The sequence below is a fragment of the Hemiscyllium ocellatum genome, chromosome 9 (assembly GCF_020745735.1).
Source record: "Hemiscyllium ocellatum isolate sHemOce1 chromosome 9, sHemOce1.pat.X.cur, whole genome shotgun sequence".
NCBI lineage: Eukaryota > Metazoa > Chordata > Chondrichthyes > Orectolobiformes > Hemiscylliidae > Hemiscyllium > Hemiscyllium ocellatum.
In genome coordinates, this window is record NC_083409.1 from 52,754,001 (window position 1) to 52,772,691 (window position 18,691).

The 18,691-nt window shown below is 39.9% G+C and overlaps 1 protein-coding gene across 1 annotated transcript in view; it reads left to right on the forward strand.

Moving 5' to 3' along the window:
* lamc1 (laminin, gamma 1) overlaps positions 1-18,691 on the forward strand; it is a 295,283-nt gene that overhangs the window by 264,545 nt on the left and 12,047 nt on the right. Inside the window, exons 19-27 of the mRNA XM_060830312.1 lie at positions 630-835; positions 2,350-2,429; positions 4,660-4,797; positions 9,332-9,476; positions 9,854-10,003; positions 15,550-15,664; positions 16,706-16,905; positions 17,814-17,972; positions 18,088-18,187. Coding sequence (XP_060686295.1) covers positions 630-835; positions 2,350-2,429; positions 4,660-4,797; positions 9,332-9,476; positions 9,854-10,003; positions 15,550-15,664; positions 16,706-16,905; positions 17,814-17,972; positions 18,088-18,187 — 1,293 coding nt within the window. The remainder of the gene's footprint in view (positions 1-629; positions 836-2,349; positions 2,430-4,659; positions 4,798-9,331; positions 9,477-9,853; positions 10,004-15,549; positions 15,665-16,705; positions 16,906-17,813; positions 17,973-18,087; positions 18,188-18,691) is intronic.

Below are 18,691 nucleotides of genomic sequence, written 5' to 3' on the forward strand. Positions count from 1 at the left end.
AAGCACCCTTTTCTCCTGTGGTATAATTGTTCTGACAGTTTGAAAGTTGGCATTTTGTTCTTGGCCTGAGTGCAGGGCAAAAGGCTTTGGCAGCATGTCTGTCTTTCCAGACATTTTAGACATGAACCCTTCACACTGCTCTCGTATTTAAAAACTGAGAAGCCTATTTTGTTGTTTGTGTGACTTGGTGTAGAACATGACTATCCCTAACGTGACTATTCCTGAATTCATGAGAACAGCTAAACACAATTATGCATGATAAAATAGATACTGAAATGGCAGATAGAATTTAATGAATTATAATTTCAAAGAATACATAATTGTAAAATTCTGTGAATCAGGTAAAATCTACTATTTGGTTTTTCATCCCTGCTGCTTTTGTTGAATAAATAGAAGTATTTATAGCTGGTTACTTTATTGGCAGTTCCTGTCTTCTCAGATGAAGAACTATCACGTTTAGTGAAATACTGAAAAGCAACTGGCACTAACAATTTGACAGTGTGAATAAACAATGTAATTATCATGGTGGTAGGTTGAAGTAGATGCTCATGTATCTGTCAAAGAAAACATAACCATTGTGAAATCTTCGCCAGTATGGACATATAACTTCAAACAATTTCTATGAACAGATGTAGACAAAAGTCTTATGGACCGTTTGGCTGAAATTAATAACACCCTGTCCACTCAGTGGGGACGTCTTCAAAATATAAAGGATACAGTAGATAACACCGAGGAGTTGGCCGAGCAATCCAATAATCGTATCCAGGATGCAGAAAAAGTAATTTCAAATGCTCGGACAGAGCTTGAAAAGGCCAAGGAAATCTTGGACGATGTGGTATGTATACAAACCTCTGTAAATTCAGACAGCATACATGGTTTTAAATGAAATAATGAGTAACATCTGGAATATCTTATAAATTATGATTTAAGTATTTATTTTCGCATCCAATAGTTTCCATTCAAGGTGGTCAAAGAAGAGAGATGTATTGAAAAATATAAGTCTATTGCCATTTTCTTTTTCCTGGCCTGTTTCTCCTGTCCAGCACATTCTATAATGTACCTTTTGGCCAGTTAAAGGTGTGCAAAATTTCACTTTACAGTGGAAGATAACATACGGTGTTCTGCTGTGGAACTTATAGGGATACATTTTTGGAATGTCTAGGAACTGAGACTCTACCTTCTTGTTCAGAGGCAGGGATGCCAGCACTGCGCTAGTTAAATGCTGTGAAAATGTCAGTGAGTTTCATAGGTGGTCCTACTTGTGGCCTTAATTGGAGCAGGTTCACAATGCCCGTGACAGCACATTCATTTGAGAAATATGCTGAAAGTGAGACAACATCAGGGAGCCTTTCTGATGAAGAACTATCGACAGTTGCCCTCCCTCCTTCCTGACTAAAATCTGTGCTGTTGATAGGAGAATTCACAAATTTAGAACCATATTTATAAAAAGTATGTAATGAATTTAAATCTTCTAGATTAGTTGTGGCTCTCTAATTTTTATTTTCTTGTTTGTTAAGAAAAGTGCAGGTTATTGAATGTGTGTGGCTGAAGATCAGTTAGCACCTGTATAAATCCAACTTCCTTCAACTAGTGTTTAGACAGATGAATATGAATATAGGGCGACACGGTGGCTCCGTGGTTAGCACTGCTGTCTCATCAGGATTGAGACAGGAGCTCATGTTCAATAACAGCCTCTAGCGACTGTGTGGAGTTTGCATGTTCTCCCCATGTCTGCATGAGTTTCCGCTGGGTGCTCCAGTTTCCACCCACAATCCAAAGATGTGCACGTTGGGTGGATTTGACCATGCTTAAATTACCCATACTGTTCAGGGATGCCTAGTTTAGGTGTGTTAGCCATAGGAAATGCAGGGTTGCTGGGAAAGGGTGGGGGAATGGGTCTGGGTGGGATGATCTTTGGAGCGTTGGTGTAGACTTGTTGGACCAAATGGCCTGTTCCCATACTGGGGATTCTATATATAAAACTGAAACCCATACGGCTTACTGAAGTCACTGGTCAACTGTTAACTTTCAGTCAGTTGTGCAACACCGTTTAATATTCACATAGGATTGCTAGATTTGAGCACAGTCCTCAGAATTATTTCTGTAGAGGAACATAGATACTGCAAATCGTGTACTAATTGAATTTTTAAATTACAATGTAACACATCATTAATGTCAGACACCCTGTAGATACCTATGAATACCACATGAAATCATCTGCATGATCTTGGAATCATACAGGGAGCATGAGCAATTTTCTCCATCCTGTGGTTCCACTGCATTTCACAAAATGTGTAGTGAGTACTCCTGGATCATCCTCTGACTCTTTTTGTTTTTACTTTCCTGCAGTCAATAGCAACTCCAGCTTCCAGTGCTGATCCAAATAACATGACACTTCTGGCAGAAGAAGCTCGTTACCTTGCCGATAGGTAAGGATTTTGTTCATGCTCACTCAGTGGTTACTTGTGTTTTTTGCCCTGGAGCATGGATTTTGACTGAACAAAATTAACAGGATTAATGTTAGTCTGTGTCACTGTGCTGTCTTGCCAAAAGCCACAGTACTTTAACTGCTCTCTCTCTGTCTGTCTCTCTCTCTCTCTGTCTGTCTGTCTGTCTCTGTCTGTCTGTCTGTCTCTCTGTCTGTCTGTCTCTCTGTCTGTCTCTGTCTCTCTGTCTGTCCCTCTGTCTCTCTGTCTGTCTCTCTCAGACCAAAAGTGAAAGCTTCTTCCATGTGCTTGTGTAACAAAATCATAATTAAATTCTTTATAGGAAAATTTTATCAGTGTAATAATAATTGTAAATCTGCCCAAAATGTATTATGCTCTGATAATGTCTGCACCTATGCAATCATCCAATTAGCTGTCCAACTTTTAAATGCTAATTTGCTAATACCCTGGCTATAAATTGGTGAGCAAGTTAGTAATTTACGTTATCAAATTATTTTGTATATACATTTGAAATTTTATATTATGTTTTCATGTGTTCCTCCTACCACCCCATGAAATGTGTTTGCGAGGCATCGATGAGTATCTATGCCACAATGGTGGCATAATGGCAATGTCACTGGAAAGTTATCCAGGACGCCAAGATAATTTTCTGCGGACATGGATTAAAATCCTACCTTAGGAGTTAGTGAAATCTGAATTCAAAAAAATTCTGGACTAAGAATAAGTAGCCTCATAATGGTGGACAGCAATTTTGAGAGGTGGCAAAAGGAGTTCAATGCAGATAAATGTGAGTTGATACACTTTGGGAAGATTAACAAGAAGGCAGAATACTGGGTCAATGGAAAGATTCTTGGTAATGTGGATGTGCTGAGGGATTTTGGTGACCATGCACATAGATACTTGAACGCTGCCACCCAGGTTGATAGTGCTGTTAAGAAGGCAAACAGTATGTGAGAGGGAATGAGTTCCAGAGCCATGATGTCATGCTGCATCTGTACAAAACGTTAGTGCAGCCTCACTTGGAATGTTCTGTACAGTTCTGGTCGCTCCATTACAGGGAGGATGTGGAAGCATTGGAAAAGGTGCAGAGGAGACTTATCAGGATGTTGCCTGGTCTGGAGCGAAGGTCTTCTGAGGAAAGGCTGAGGAACCTGGGCCTGTTCTCGTTGGAGAGAAGAGGGCTAAGAGGGGATTTATTAGAGACATACAAGACGATCAGAGGACTAGATAGGATGGACAGTGAGAGTCTTTTTCCGTGGATGATGACTTCAGCTTGTACGAGGAGTATAGCTGCAAATTGAGGAGTGGATAGATTTAAGACAGATGTCAGAGGCAGGTTCTTCACTCAGAGTGGTAAGGGCCTGGAATGCCCTGGCTGCCAATGTAGTTAACTCAGCCACATTAGGGACATTTAAACATTTCTTGGATAAGCACGTGGATGATGATGGGATAGTGTAGGGGGATGGGTTTAGATTAGTTCACAGGCCAGCGCAACATCAGAGCTGAAGGGCCTGTTCTGCGCTGTATTGTTCTGTGTTCTAAAACAAGTGGCAAGAGTTCATTTAATTGTCAAAATATCGTGTGAAAGTTTTAATTTTTGGTGTTATGGGCAATTTGTTCAATGTCATGGAGGTTTCTGAATTGAGTGTATAAATTCTGATGGAACAAATTTGTTCCATCTACAGAATATTTATTTTTAAGAGAAATAAAGTTGCAAGGAATTTTGCTGGTTGAGCTCCAAAAGGCATTGAAAAGTCTTTCAGGAATGTTCATCAAAGTTGGTCTATGCACTTGCAGAAAGGCCCTAAAACTGTTTTGTTTTGAGACAGAAGTATATGTAATATGCAAAAACAAAATCCAAGCCAATGTTGAACATTGGAGGCACCATGAATTTCTCATTGTAGTATGGTTGTGATTACTGAAGGTGGTACCTATTGTAAGGGAAAGTGCTTAAAAATCCCTACTGGAGAAGATGCAATTTGAAGAGAAAACATTGTGTAAATATATCTGACAGCTGGAACATTGGACAAATGCAAAAAACACAATATGGAAGAGGCAATTTTCGGTTCCAAATAATTTAAGCTGCACATCTGTCAAATTATTTTGACGTAGGAGAATTGACTAGAATGTTAATACAAACATACAGTGAACTTTCTTTCAGCTTGCAAAGCAGAACAAACTTTGCTAATATAAGTATCCTTTGAATCTACAGGCATAAAAATGAAGCCAATGTGATCGAGCAGATCGCCAAGAATGCTAATGATACCTCAACTGAAGCGTACGAGTTGCTACGTAAAACATTAGCAGAAGAAAGTGAAATCACTAACACAATTGATGATTTAAACAGAAAGTAAGTGGCTGAATGAAATGCTCTATGTCTGAACTGTAAGGAAGATTAGCATGTTTATAGTATTAATGAATTAGGAATTCATCTCAGTTTATAATCTGAGAAATGAGATAAACACCTTGCCAGCCTTTGTACCAAGGGCAATATCTAAGAAAATGACTTCTGGGCAAAGAAGATATAAATTCTAATCACAGACTCTTTCAGCTTTTAATCTGTTATAATTGATGTTCAATTATCCTAATGCTTTCTAAATTGAAATAAGTTATTCTGACTATCTGCGTAACTAATCCTGAGAAGCAGTGTTGAACATATTTGGATGGAAAGTTAAACAGTGGAATCTGATTTGTTGACAAAATAACTAATAGAAAACAGCTTTGTGGGTTGAGATTTTATTGTGTAACATTTTTGAGCCACAATTGTAACTAATTTCCATCTATTCTGTCTTAAAGTCAAAAGTCAAGGTGAAACTGACAAAATTTGTCAATAAACTAATTCCAGTTTGAAATCCCAAAGATTATATTGTTAGGAACCTGCCATGCAGAAGTGTGCCAGAATCAGATAAACTGTCTTTATAGCACGTTGTTACTAAGAATTTCTCTCTGAACATTGAGAAACCTACTCTGGATGGAAAGTTGCCAGGTTTTTTTGGTGGAAAGCTCACTGATCAAAGAAACAACAGACTACCAAGTTAATTCTAATTTCCAAGTATTTGAAATGTCTCAGAAGGATTAGAACCCCTGAAATATTCTTAGAGCAATGTAATAAGCAGGTTTCTTGCATAAGGTTAGCATTTTCAAACATGCACCCAACAGAGAAAGAACATACAATAGATTGTGTTCCCAGTGCAGAGATCATGAATGCTTTTAGTGATAATGCATCTGTTAGTGCCTGTGAAACATTTCAACAATTAATATTGTTTAGTATTAACTTTCTATACTCATTTCCAAGTTACAATTGCAATGTCTCTCCAACAAGTGGGCTCCTTAAATTGAAAGCATAGGTGACCTTTTTGAAAGGTACTGTTTCAACATTTGTGTATGTTCATCGTATTCCAGATAAGTTTGTTATTGATATTGCTCGAGTAAGCTAAAGTGATACAAAGGAGAGGGCAAAACCTTCCAGGACTTGTTTTGCATGTCCTTCTAGTCGTCTTTGAAACACTTGATTGCATCAATAGAAATGGCAAAATTCTATCTATGGAATTAAATTATAGCTGGTTAGAACATAGGACATAACAGCACAGTACAGGCACTTTGGCCCATGATTGTGCCAAGCATTTGCCTTAATCTAAGATCAACCTATCCTACACACCCCTCAATTTACTGCCATCCATGTGCTTTTGCACCAATTGCTTAAATATCCCTTAATATCTCTGAGCTGAAAATGTGTTGTTGGTTAAAGCACAGCAGTTTGGGCAGCATCCAAGGAACAGGAAATTCGACGTTTCGGGCCAGAGCCCTTCATCAGGAAGGTTGTCCTGGTTGGGTCCAAATTTTGTTGGTTGGAATGTAGCCTGGAGTCCGTGTGGGATCAGTCGGTTCCGTAGGCAGGTGCTGAGGAAGGAGATGTGGCTGTGGTAGCGAGTCTGTTTGAGAACGTGGCTGAAGAGCTTCTGTGCAGAGGAGATGACCTGGGGGGTACAGTGAGAGAGAGACTCACTGAGATCCTTGTAGAGGGAGGAGGAGAGCTTCTTCAAGGAAGGCATCCTTGCAAGGGGATTCGCAGTAGGTTAAAATCTTCGAGTAAAAAGTGAGGTCTGCAGATGCTGGAGATCAGAGCTGAAAACGTGTTGCTGGTTAAAGCACAGCAGGTTGGGCAGCATCCAAGGAACAGGAAATTTGACGTTTCGGGCCAGAGCCCTTCATCAGGAATCCTGATGAAGGATTCTGGCCCGAAACGTCGAATTTCCTGTTCCTTGGATGCTGCCCAACCTGCTGTGCTTTAACCAGCAACACATTTTTAGCTCGGATCTCCAGCATCTGCAGACCTCACTTTTTACCTTAATATCTCTGACTCTACTACCATAGCTGGCAGTGCATTCCACGCACCCACCATTCTCTGTGTAAAGAACCTACCTCTCCTCTGTACCTTCCTCCAATCATCTTTAAAATTATGACCCCTTGTGACAGCCATTTCTGCCCTGGGAAAAGTCTCTGGCTATCTACTCTACCTATGCCTATCATTACGTCTATCACGTCACCACTCTTCCTCCTCTCCAGTGTGAAAAGCCTGAGCTCACTCAAGCTCTAGTCATAAGACAAGCCCTCCAATCCAGGCAGCATCCTGATAAATCTCCTCTGCATCTTCTCAAAGGCATCTACATCCTTCCAATAATGAGGCGACCAGAACTGGACACAACATTCCAGAGTTTTATAGAGCTGCAGCACAACCTCACGACTCTTAAATCAGTCCCCCATTAATGAAAGCCAAAACGCGCCTTAACAACCCTATCAACTTGGGTGGCAACTTTGAAGGATCTATGTACATGGATACCAAGATCCCGCTGTTTCACTGCACTGTGAAGAATGCTGTGTGTAACCCTGTATTTAGTATTCAAATTCGACCTTCCATTACAAATCAGTTCACGTTTATCCAGGTTGAATTCCATCTGCAACTTCTCAGCCCACCTCTGCAATCCTGTCAATATCATGTTGTAGCCTACAACAATACTTGACACTATCTACAACACCACTGATCCTTGTCATTGGCAGACTTACTAACCCACCATTTACTACTTCATCCAAGTCATTTATCAAACCTACAAAGAGCAGAGGCCCAAGAACAGATCCCTATAGGATCCCAGTGATCACTGACCTCCAGGCAGAATACTTTCCATCCACTATGACTCGCTGTCTTCTGTCAGCCAGCCAATTCTGTATCAAGACAGCTAAATTTCGCTGTATCCCATACCTCCTAACTTGCTGAATGAACCTATCATGGGGAACCTTATCAAATGCCTTACTGAAATTCACATACTCCACATCCAGTGCTTGACCTTCATCAACTTGTCTTGTCACATCCTCAAACAACTTGAAGCTTTGAGACATGACCTGCCCCTCTCAAAGTCATGCTAATTATCTTTAATCAAACAATGTTTTTTTCAAATAATCATAAATCCTATCTCTCAGAATCCTTTCCCATACCATGCTTGCCATAGGCATAAGACTAACTGGCCTGTAATTCCCAGGGATTTCCCTATTCCCTTTCATGAAACAATATTTGCATCCCTCCAATCGTCCAATACAACTCCTATGGGGAGTGAGGATGCAAATATCATCGCCAGAGGCGCGGCAATCTCATTCCTCGCTTCTGTAGTAATCTTGGATATGTCTGGTCCTGCCTGGGGACTTATCTATCTTGATGCTTCCCAGAATTTCCAGCACATCCACTTTCTGAATATCAATCTTCAAAGTTTGGGAGAAGATTTGTAGCTCGGGTGCTCGTTGTTGTGGTTCTGTTCGCCGAGCTGGGAGTTTTTGTTGCAAACGTTTCGTCCCCTTTCTAGGTGACATCCTCAGGGCTTGGGAGCCTCCTGTGAAGCGCTTCTGTGCTGATTCCTCCGGCATTTATAGTGGTTTGTCTCTGCCGCTCCGGTTGTCAGTAGCAACGGACAGCCGGAAGTGGCAGAGACAAGCCACTATAAATGCCGAAGGAAACATCACAGAAGCGCTTCACAGGAGGCTCCCAAGCCCTGAGGATGTCACCTAGAAAGGGGACGAAACGTTTGCAACAAAAACTCCCAGCTCGGCGAACAGAACCACAACGGATATCAATCTGTTCAAGCCTATTAACCTGGTACACGGTGTTCTCACTATCAGCAAGGTCCCTCTCTCTAGTGAACACTGAAGCAAAAAAACTCATTTAGGGCCTCCCCTACCTCTTCAGACTCCAGGCACAAGTTCTCTTCGCTATCCCTGATCAGCCCTACCCTCTGTCTGATCATTCTCTTATTCTTCACGTACGTGTCGAACGTCTTTAGGTTTTCCTTAATCCTTCCCACCAAGACTTTTTCATGCCCCTCCCAGCTCTCCTCAGTCCATTTTTGAGTTCTTTCCTCGCTAACCTGTAATCTAAAGCTGTGCCAGATCTTTGCTTTTTCAATCTTAAGATTCCTTCTTCCTCTTAACAAGAAGCCCCTCTACTCTTGTCATCCAAGGCTCCTTCACCTTACCATTCCTTGCCTATCACAGTGGGATAAATTTATCCAACACTCACAACAAGTGCTCCTCCACATTTCTGTTGTGCATTTCCTTGTCCAGCAATTGTTCCCAATGTGATCTTGAAGGATATTGTAAATCAATCACCTACGCAGATACTGGTATTTCTAATCCATTTAGACAGCAAACTTTACTTTCTGAGTACTATAGAATCCTTTTAAAATAAGTCTATCCCAGCAAGGATTGTTTCCAGGTGAAATTCCAATGCAGGCTCTTAATCGTAAAATAGGAATCATGGTCAATCGGAACATTTAGGATGTATTAATGATTCTGCTTATGGTTACATTTTGTATTTTAACTGATGTAAAACTTGTAAATAGGTATGATGCAGCAAAAAATATGTCCAGAGAGCTGGAAAAACAAGCTACCAAAGTACACAGTGAGGCAGAAGAAGCTGGTAGCAAAGCATTACAAATCTATGCCAATCTGACGAGTTTGCCTGTTGTGGACACCAAGGGTTTAGAGGTATTTGGTTTTCTGTCTTATTTGGAATGTCTTTTACTAAGTGTATTTTGAAAGCTATAGATGGAGGCTGAGCAGTGCTCTCGGAAACAAATTAGGATTTCCCATTGATCGCCCACCTTGAAGAGCAACGGTTTGTTACTATGACACTACACTAAATGCATCCCAGTCTTTCAGATGCTTGGGAGGAGGTGGTGAAAAAATGAAATAAGCATATTATCACATAATTTACCTATAAGGCAAATTATCCCATTTGGTAACTTGGTCAATCATAATAAGGAATTGTGTCACACAAGCGATCATTCTTAATAATGAGCGTACAGTTGGGAGAGCATGTATGTTTTCTAAACTGAAATTAAAATAACATTCCCATCTTTTAGAATGAAGCAGAAAAGATTAAAAAGGATGCAGCAGATTTAGATGGTTTGATTGACAGAAAAGTGAAGGATTACGATGATATGCGGGATGACCTGGAAGCAAAGGAAACTGAAGTCAGGAGTCTTTTGGAAAAGGGGAAAACCGAACAGCAGGTAAAACTCAGATTTCAGCTTTGTTGTAAGAATTTAAAATCTAACTCTGTGTTTGTGCACTTTGCTTAATTCTTTCCAAAATGTTTCATATGTATAGAATGTAACTTGCACCTTTTTTTCTCATTTTATTAATTATATTTATTTTCAGTTTTATTTAATCATTTGTTAGAATGTGGCGAAGGAGAACGTTGGAAGAAGAGAAAAAATGAGTGAGAAAGATATGTGGAGGTTGACCTTGAATAAGGTATCAGGAATTCCTGATGAAGAGCTTATGCTCGAAACGTCAACTCTCCTGCTCCTTGGATGTTGTCTGACTGGCTGTGCATTTCCATCAGCACACTTTTTGACTCTGATTTCCAGCATCTGCAGTCCTCACTTTCTCCTCCTTGACTAAGACATGCAAGCCTCAGAATAGAGAGTGATAAGAGAGCATGATAAGAATATGACATTTACATTTTAATGACAAGATATCATCAAAGGCCTAAATCAAAGACAGAATGGTAGCAAATTCTGTTATCTTTATCGAGAAGTAGGCTTATAACTAGGGACATTGTACAGGATTCTAGAAACAGAACACTGTATTGTCTTAGGAAGCATACTATGTGTATCGATAAATTTGTTGTTTGAAGGAATACTGAGCATTGGATTAGCTCTGAATTCTGCTAAGAAATTTTAAAAATTCACTTGTGAAACATGTTTGTGGCTGGCTGTAGCAGCATTTATTGCCCATGTGGGGAATATATGGCCATAAGGAGACTTTCACTGACTTTCCGATGAAGTGAGTTGTTGGATAAATAGCAAATGCTACTTATAGACAAGTGTTGGCTTGTATATAAAGAGCCAGAAAACGTAAGCCATCTCTACACCATGCATGAGTACCCATTAATTTTGTTTTTAGAAAGCTGGAAAGGAACGTGGAATATTTACCAGGCCCATTAAAGTCTCAGACACAAAGCCACAGATTTGAGGGACCTTATATGCCTTGGAATAAAACTGACAGTAACGAGAATACAAAATTGGCTGGGATGTGTGCAAAAGAATAATGGTTAATGGGTATTTTACTGACTGGAGGAAGGTTTTTGTTGGAGTCAGCATTCAAACCCCTATGTTCCCTGCTAATGATCTGGAGTTTGGTGTAAGCAGGAAAATTTCAAAGCTTGTGAGTGACAGTAAAGATAAAAGAATGAGTAGGATAGTTTAAACCTTTAAAAAGGATGCTGACAAGTTGATGGACTGGGCAGCAAGGTGGCAGATAGAGTTCAATCTAGAGAAGAATCTGGTACTAATTGCTGCTAGTTCTTTAATTACATGAATTGTTTAGTGGGGGTTAATTCTAAAAGGTAAATAGTTAAGTCTCTTTTAGGGCTAAGGAAAGTAAAAATAATCTCTCTTTGTAGATGGGCTGCTGCAGTTTGGATAGTTAACTGGGGCTAATGGTTAATCTAATCTAAACCAGTTTCTAAATTATTATCTGAGAAACACCAGCGGGAAGGAAAGTCAGAATAAGTGGAGGAGCTAAAGTTAACATAAAGGGAGTGATAAAGGGAAGATTATGTAATTAGAAAAGTTAGCAAGTGAGACTAACTTAAGTTCAAGACATGGCAGGTGAGGTCAGTCGAGTGGAATGTGTGACCTGGCATATGTGGGAAAGTCATGGATCCTGCCAGCATCCTAGATGACCATGTGTGCAGGAAGTACACCCAATGGCAGAAGTTTGAGCTCAGTGTTTCATATCTCGTGTGGCAGCTGGCGATGCTATGGGACTGAGAGCATAGTTAGAGAGGGGTTCATATCTCCAGTCAAGAGACTGGAGGAATGAAAAGATGGGTGATAACTAGACAGTGATAGTAAATCTGGCAAGAGTCCCCTGGAGTCGTGCTCACAAATCCAGCTTTCCGTTTTGGAAGCTGCTAAGGGTGCTATTCCTCAAGGGCATGCAGACACAGCCAAGCTTCTCACCACAGGAGGGGAGGAAGGAGAAAGCAGGAGAAATAGCATTAGGAAATTAATTAGCTAAGGGAACAGTTAAACTTTGTAGCCATGGACCCGACTCTAGGATGATGTGTTGCCTTCCTGGTGATGGTCAGGAATGATAATGAGTGGATACAGGGCCTCCTGAAGGAGGAGGCTGACAAGAATGATGTCATGGTACACTATATCATTTGAACCAATGAGGGATGAAGTTACATCAAGAATTTAGGCAGTTGGCTGAAGAGCAGGACCTCTGCTGGTTGTAATCTCTAGATTATTCCTGGCCACGTGCTAGCAAATGCAGACATAGGGAATAGCGCAGATGGATGTGAGATTGAAGAGTTGAGACAGGAGGGAAGAATTTTAGATTCCTGGATCACCTAAGGCTGTTTCTGGGAAGGTAGGACCTGTACAAACATCCCAGTCTGCACCCAAATCAAAATGTGGACAAACATTCGTGTAGGTGTATTTGCTAATCCTCTTTGGGAGGAATTTAAATCAGTTCTGCAGAGGGAGGGGGCACAAACTGATGACAGTTAGAAACATAGCATCTTTTGGTAAAGGAACTGAGGCAATGGGAATGCAGCCATGTTGAGTTTTAAGGGAGTAAGGTGAGGCTGGATGGCTTCTACTTGATGCTAGGTAAGACAGATGAGTTCAGGTTTTGGGTTGACACATGGAATTGTGATGTTGCTGCATCACAGAGACGTGATTAAAGGAGGGGTAGGATCTGGGATATAGAATCTTGAGGCAAGACTGGAGATTGGAAAAGAGAAAGTAAAGCACTACTAATTAAGGAGTTGGTTATTGCAGTGAGGGACGATATTATAGAAGGGTCTACAAATGAGACTTTGTGGGTAGAGGTTTGGAATAAAAAAGGAGGTAGACACACTTCTGGGAGTGTGTTCTTGGACACTGAATAGACTGCAGGCAATAGAGGAGCAAACACGTAGACAATTGACCTGAGGGGTGTAAAAACAATAAAAGGGTAATAATGCAGGGGGATTTCAATCTCCAACATTAGTTAAGATAGTCATAATCTAGAGGGTCTAGAAGGGACAGATGTCTTGAAACATAGACAGGAGAGCTCTTTATATATCCATGTAGAATGAGGGATGGTGCAGTGCTAGACCTAATTCTAGGGTTGAAGCCAGACAGGTGTTCAAGGTGACAGCAGGAGAGCATTTTGGTGATAGCAACCACAACATTGTACTCTTCTAATTTTGTTTTGGAAAAGGAAAAACAAAAAGACTGATTTTATTAAAATAAGGCAGCATCTGGGCAAAGTAAGATTAGAAACAGTTACTTCTGTGTAAATGTGCATCGGATCAGTGGGGAGAGTACAGCTAAAACGTGTTATCTTCAGGATGAAATGTCGGAACAGCAAGCCCAGAGGACCTATGATATCTAGGAATGTTCAGGACTGGATAAGAAGGAATAGGCTGACTTTGAACCAGTACAAAGCCAACAAATGAACAGGGGCCACTAATGGAGGAGAGAAAGTATAGGAGGCAACTCAAAGTAATTAGGAGAGCAAAGAGTGGGCATGAGAAAAAGCACTGATGGGTAAGATTAGGAAAACTCCCAAGGTACTCCAAGTATATCTCAGAGAAAAGGATACCCAGGGAAAGAGGAGGGCCCACTAGGGACTAAGAGGGCAATCTGTATGTGGAGCCAGAAGATGTAGGTAGAGTGTCAAATGATTACTTCACATCTGTCTTCACTTTGGTTGGGGGGTGGGGAGGAGGAGAGGACATAAGTACACAGTTCAGGAAGAGGGACTGAGGTTCTTGAGCAGTTTAACATAGGATGTGAGGAGTTAGTGGACCCATTGCTACCTTGAATTTTTTGATGAGCTTAAAATTGGATAAATCCAAATTGTATCCCAGGCAGCTGTGGGAGACGAGGAAATTAACGGGGCTCTGATCCAAATTTTTAATTCCATCTGGTCACAGGGAAGGTGCCAGAAGACAACTAATGTGGTTCTGCCTTTTAAAAAGGATAGGGTAAAGCGTGCAGTTCTGGTCACTGCACTATAAGAAGGATGTGATTGCACTAGATGGGGTACAGAGGAGATGGTAGAGAATTGTACAATAACAACATTTAAAAGGCATCTGGATGAATAGAAAGGTTAGAGGGATATAAGCCAAATGCTTTCAAATGGGTCCAGATTAATTTAGGATATCTGGTCAGCACTGATGAATTAGACCAAAGGGTCTGTTTCCATGCTGTGCATCTCAATGACTCTTAAGTTCTGCAGGGTGGGGCTAATGTAGATTTAGAACAGTTTTTAGTGCAGACTCGATGGGCCAAAGGACCTCTTCTGTGCTGTATGATTCTAAGTGAGGTGACCACTTTGTTTTACACCATCTCTCCATATTCTTTGGAACAAAGGGTACGATTCTTATTGTTGAGCAGGAGCAGTGGGACCTGGGTGTATATGTGCATAAGTCATTAAAGGTGAAAGATACATCTAGAGACTTGTTAATAAAGTTCTAGATTTCATTCATGGGGAGCTCGAATAAAAGAGTTTGAAAGGATGTGAATGCTTTGGAGTGCAGAAGAGATTTATGGTCTCAGATGAGAAGCTTCAGTTAGATCAGAGAGTTTGAGACTTTTCCTTGAAGAGAAGGCTGAAGGGATATTTGATAGAAGTTTTGAAAATTGAGAGGATTCTAGACAGAGTAGATGGGAAGAAACTGTTCCCACTCATAAGAGGATCAAGAATGAGAGGGTATAGTTTTGAATTGTTTTTCAAAAAAAATGGTGAGGTACTTAAAGGTCTACAATGCACTGTCCAGATACATGGTGGAGCAAGCTTAAGTAAAACATTTCAAGAGTGCATAGATGAACATTTCAGTAAAAACAAAGTACAGGGGAAAGGCAGAACATTGGCATGAAGTCAAAATGCTCAGTGAGCTAGTGCAGTTATAGATGGAGAAAGTGAGAACTGGAGATCAGAGTTGAAGGATGTGGTGCTGGAAAAGCACAGCCAGTCAGGCAGCATCCAAGGATCCAATTCCTGAAGGCCTGATGCCCGATACGTCATCCTCCTGCTCTTTGGATGCTGCCTGACTGGCTGTGCTTTTCCAGCACCACACTCTTTGACTGCAGTTACTGATGGGTCAAATGGCCACTTGCTACACCATAACTATTATGTGTACTAAGTGGAAACCAAATGTGTTTCTACTATAATTAGTGCAAAACTCATCCTACCTTTGGGTTGTATAAGGACTTGCTTCATTCACATATGTTTTCTGTGCCCAGTTTTGGTCTGTATGTCTACTATTAGCTATTTGTGCTTTTAAAATGTTTGCAGGGGAGGACAAGGAGAATGCCTAAATTAAAACTTTAAATCTGCTTAGAGTAAGTGGTCTTCACTTCGAAGAAGCTTGTACGTAATGTGTACAGTATATGACTGAAATATTGAAAATTAAAAAAGCATTGGATTTGGAAAATTTGAATAACCCAAACAATGATGGAACCTGAGATTTATAGCTATAAAAGAGACTTGCAAATTGCAATCCAGAGTTGACTGCGAAGATAATCATTCTGATCTATTTTGTATCTTAAAGACTGCTGACCAGTTGCTCGCCCGTGCAGATGCTGCTAAAGCCCTGGCTGAAGATGCTGCCAAGAAGGGAAAGGCTACCCTGCAGGAGGCTCAGGATATTCTGAAAAACTTGCAAGGTCTGTAAACTGATGCACCTCGCTAATAAAGTATAATATGCACCCAATTTTAAAAAAAGATTTTTGAATTCTAAAATGGCCAAGGCAAGACCAGGTAGTTTTTCTGTTTCAGCTCTGTGTTGTTATTCTGCTCTTAAATTCTGACATATGCCATCTTTAGAAGAACTTGGAAAGAGAGCAGAGAATATTTGTATACTGAATGATTGAATGGTATTGGGCACTCTAGTTTCTTTGGGTTCAAGTTTCTGTAAAATTGCACAACATTCTAGGTCAATGCAATTGTGTTTCTAAAACTGGTATATATAATTACCTCTTAACTATTTTGATTATTCATAGATTTGTGTTGATTTCTTGCCTTTTCTAATGTATCTCAATGGGATGTTTGGGAATAAATATTTCTTTCTGGGACTTGAGCACATACTCATCTCTTGAGATCTTGGTGTATGTAAATCTATTTAATTGTAAAGTAACAATAACGAAATCACAAGTATTCATTTGACTGTGACGTGGTTTGGTACATCCTGAAAACATTATGTTTTCAGCAAAGGTGTCATAGTCTTTTTTTCATGAGTTGTTTAGATATCCTCCTTAATATCTTTGCATGGTCAGTTTCAGCTTTATTCTGTCACTTGTATAACTTGAGGAAAAGGTTACAGATACATATGGGCAGAATAAAGCATCAGTACAATTACATGTACACCTCGCCTTTCAGTTCAGTTAGCCACATTGTTCTGGTATTTGAATAGTAACCTTAGATGCTGTTTCCTTCCTTTCTTTGACTTCCCTTCATGATCCATGCCCCCCCTCACACCCTTTTCACCAAAGTGACTGATCTCAAGAATATGGTCACATGTACTTTTTGAAATGGAATGGACCTCTGTTGCTGTTTAAAATTATTCCAGAGAGTAAAAGGAAAAATGCAACAGATCTTGCCAATGGTTAAGCTGATGCCAATAAATGAATAAATATTAACCAAAAGAACACCAGCTGCTCTGAATCATGTCCAAGTATTCATAGTCAAAATGATTTATTTTCATGCAGATTTTGACAAGAGAGTCAACGACAACAAGACAGCAGCCGAAGAAGCTTTGAAAAAGATACCGGGCATCAGGAGGACCATTGATGAAGCCAATGCAAAGACAAAACAGGCTGAAGATGCACTGGGGAATGCAAGAATGGATGCATCTGAAGCCAAAAAAAAGGCTGAAGATGCAAAGAAAATTGCAGAATTGTTACAGGAGGTAAAAAGGTTTTCATTTTATGTTAACAGCTTTAAAAAGAATTCTATCAAATCTTAAACATCCTCGTAGCCTGCTTTCACCAGTTATTAGTGTGTTATTCAGTGGAAAAATTTTGATCCACTGCCTGGGATCTTGATTCTTTCATCCTTCGGTGTATACAAACACATTTATTACTTTAATCTGTATTCACTCTTGAATTCTGGAAGATCAATTCAGAACGATATATGATTGTAAATACTTTGACTGAATTAGCCCTCACGATTCTCTGGAATTCAAAAAATAATTAAATTTTGTCGAGTTTTGTTACTACCTTTTAAGTGATTCAATATCTGATAGAAATCTTAATTAAAGCTGCATATTAAAATTAACTTAGAACTGGATATTATCATTTTCGTTATGCTGGGTGATTTCACCATCAACCCTCATTCCTTTGAAAATGGTGGATGCTGATATATAATCTATCCTATCTGATAATTGGATAAGAATTAAATATTTGCTCTTATCCAGATCAAGGTTGAAGTAGACAATACTGTTAAGCAATATGAAGTCTTAATCGTTATAATATGAAATACCCATAGATTTAGATCTCCATGTTTTAGGTGGTATCAACATAAAAATTTAGGAACTAAAATAAAGGAAAGATAGCTGGTTAAAGTGAATGAATTATATCTCTGCAATTATATGTGAAGTTTTATGCTGGTGTTATGGGTTTCTGGAACAAACAGAATATTACAATTCAGAGCATCCATTTTACCTGTTAGCAATAAGTTAAAGAATAACTGAGCATTTCAAAGAAAAAAACGTAAATCCAGATACAGTTGAGCCATTTCACTTGAGTGCCATAGCCTTTTGGTTAAGCACAACTTTTAACTGTTGGTTAAATCCTTGGCCAATAATTGTCTTTGTAGGATGCTGCTAAGACAAAACAGGATGCTGATGACACCTTTAATGATGCCATGGCCTTGGAGGCTGAAGTCAGTGACATGATGAATCGACTGAAAGAAGCAGAGGATGAACTTGCAGGGAAGAAGAATGAAGCAGACCAAGACATGATGATGGCAGATATGGTGAGGGTATTCACATTTCTTAAAATTCATTTTATCTGGTTACTGTATTACATCAGATCAGAAATACATAAAGCATTTTTAGAATTCTAACCATAGTGTCACATTGTTCCTTTAGGCTTCTCAAGCTGCAAAAGAGGCAGATGAGCAGGCAAGAAAGGCCAAAAAGGCTGTGCAGGGTGTGCTAAATACCATCAATAGGTTGTTGGGAGAACTGGGTAAGTATTAGTGGGCTTACATTGCCTAACTTAGGCTGGTCAAATGAATCAGCAGACTTGCATTACGTGGACACATTTGAGCTTCTGGTAAAGGCTGGCCCTGACCTTTTCTTTGCATGGCTTCCAGGTACATGCATTTTGTTTTGTGGAAAAATTTCCCAAGTTTTTAGCTTTTGTCTGTTTGCAATTTTCCACTAGTAGTCATTGTGTAGTTGGCAACAAGTGTGAACAATGTGGCCATAGGCCATTGAAGTAAAATAGCTGGTGTTGAACAAGCATCTTCAGCCACATTATAACAAATCAAGACTGTAGCCTATGTCCCATCAGTGATGTGAACAAGTTTTTGCCACCTACCATTCAAGTCAGTAATTTCACCACTCTGCATGTATCTTCCCAATCAGTGTGAAGGTTGCAGCATTGATCAAAAAAGGTTGATTGTGACATATGTGATGTATTGTTTTAATAGTTTGTCGGAGGATACCATCCAGAAAACCAAACTAGTCG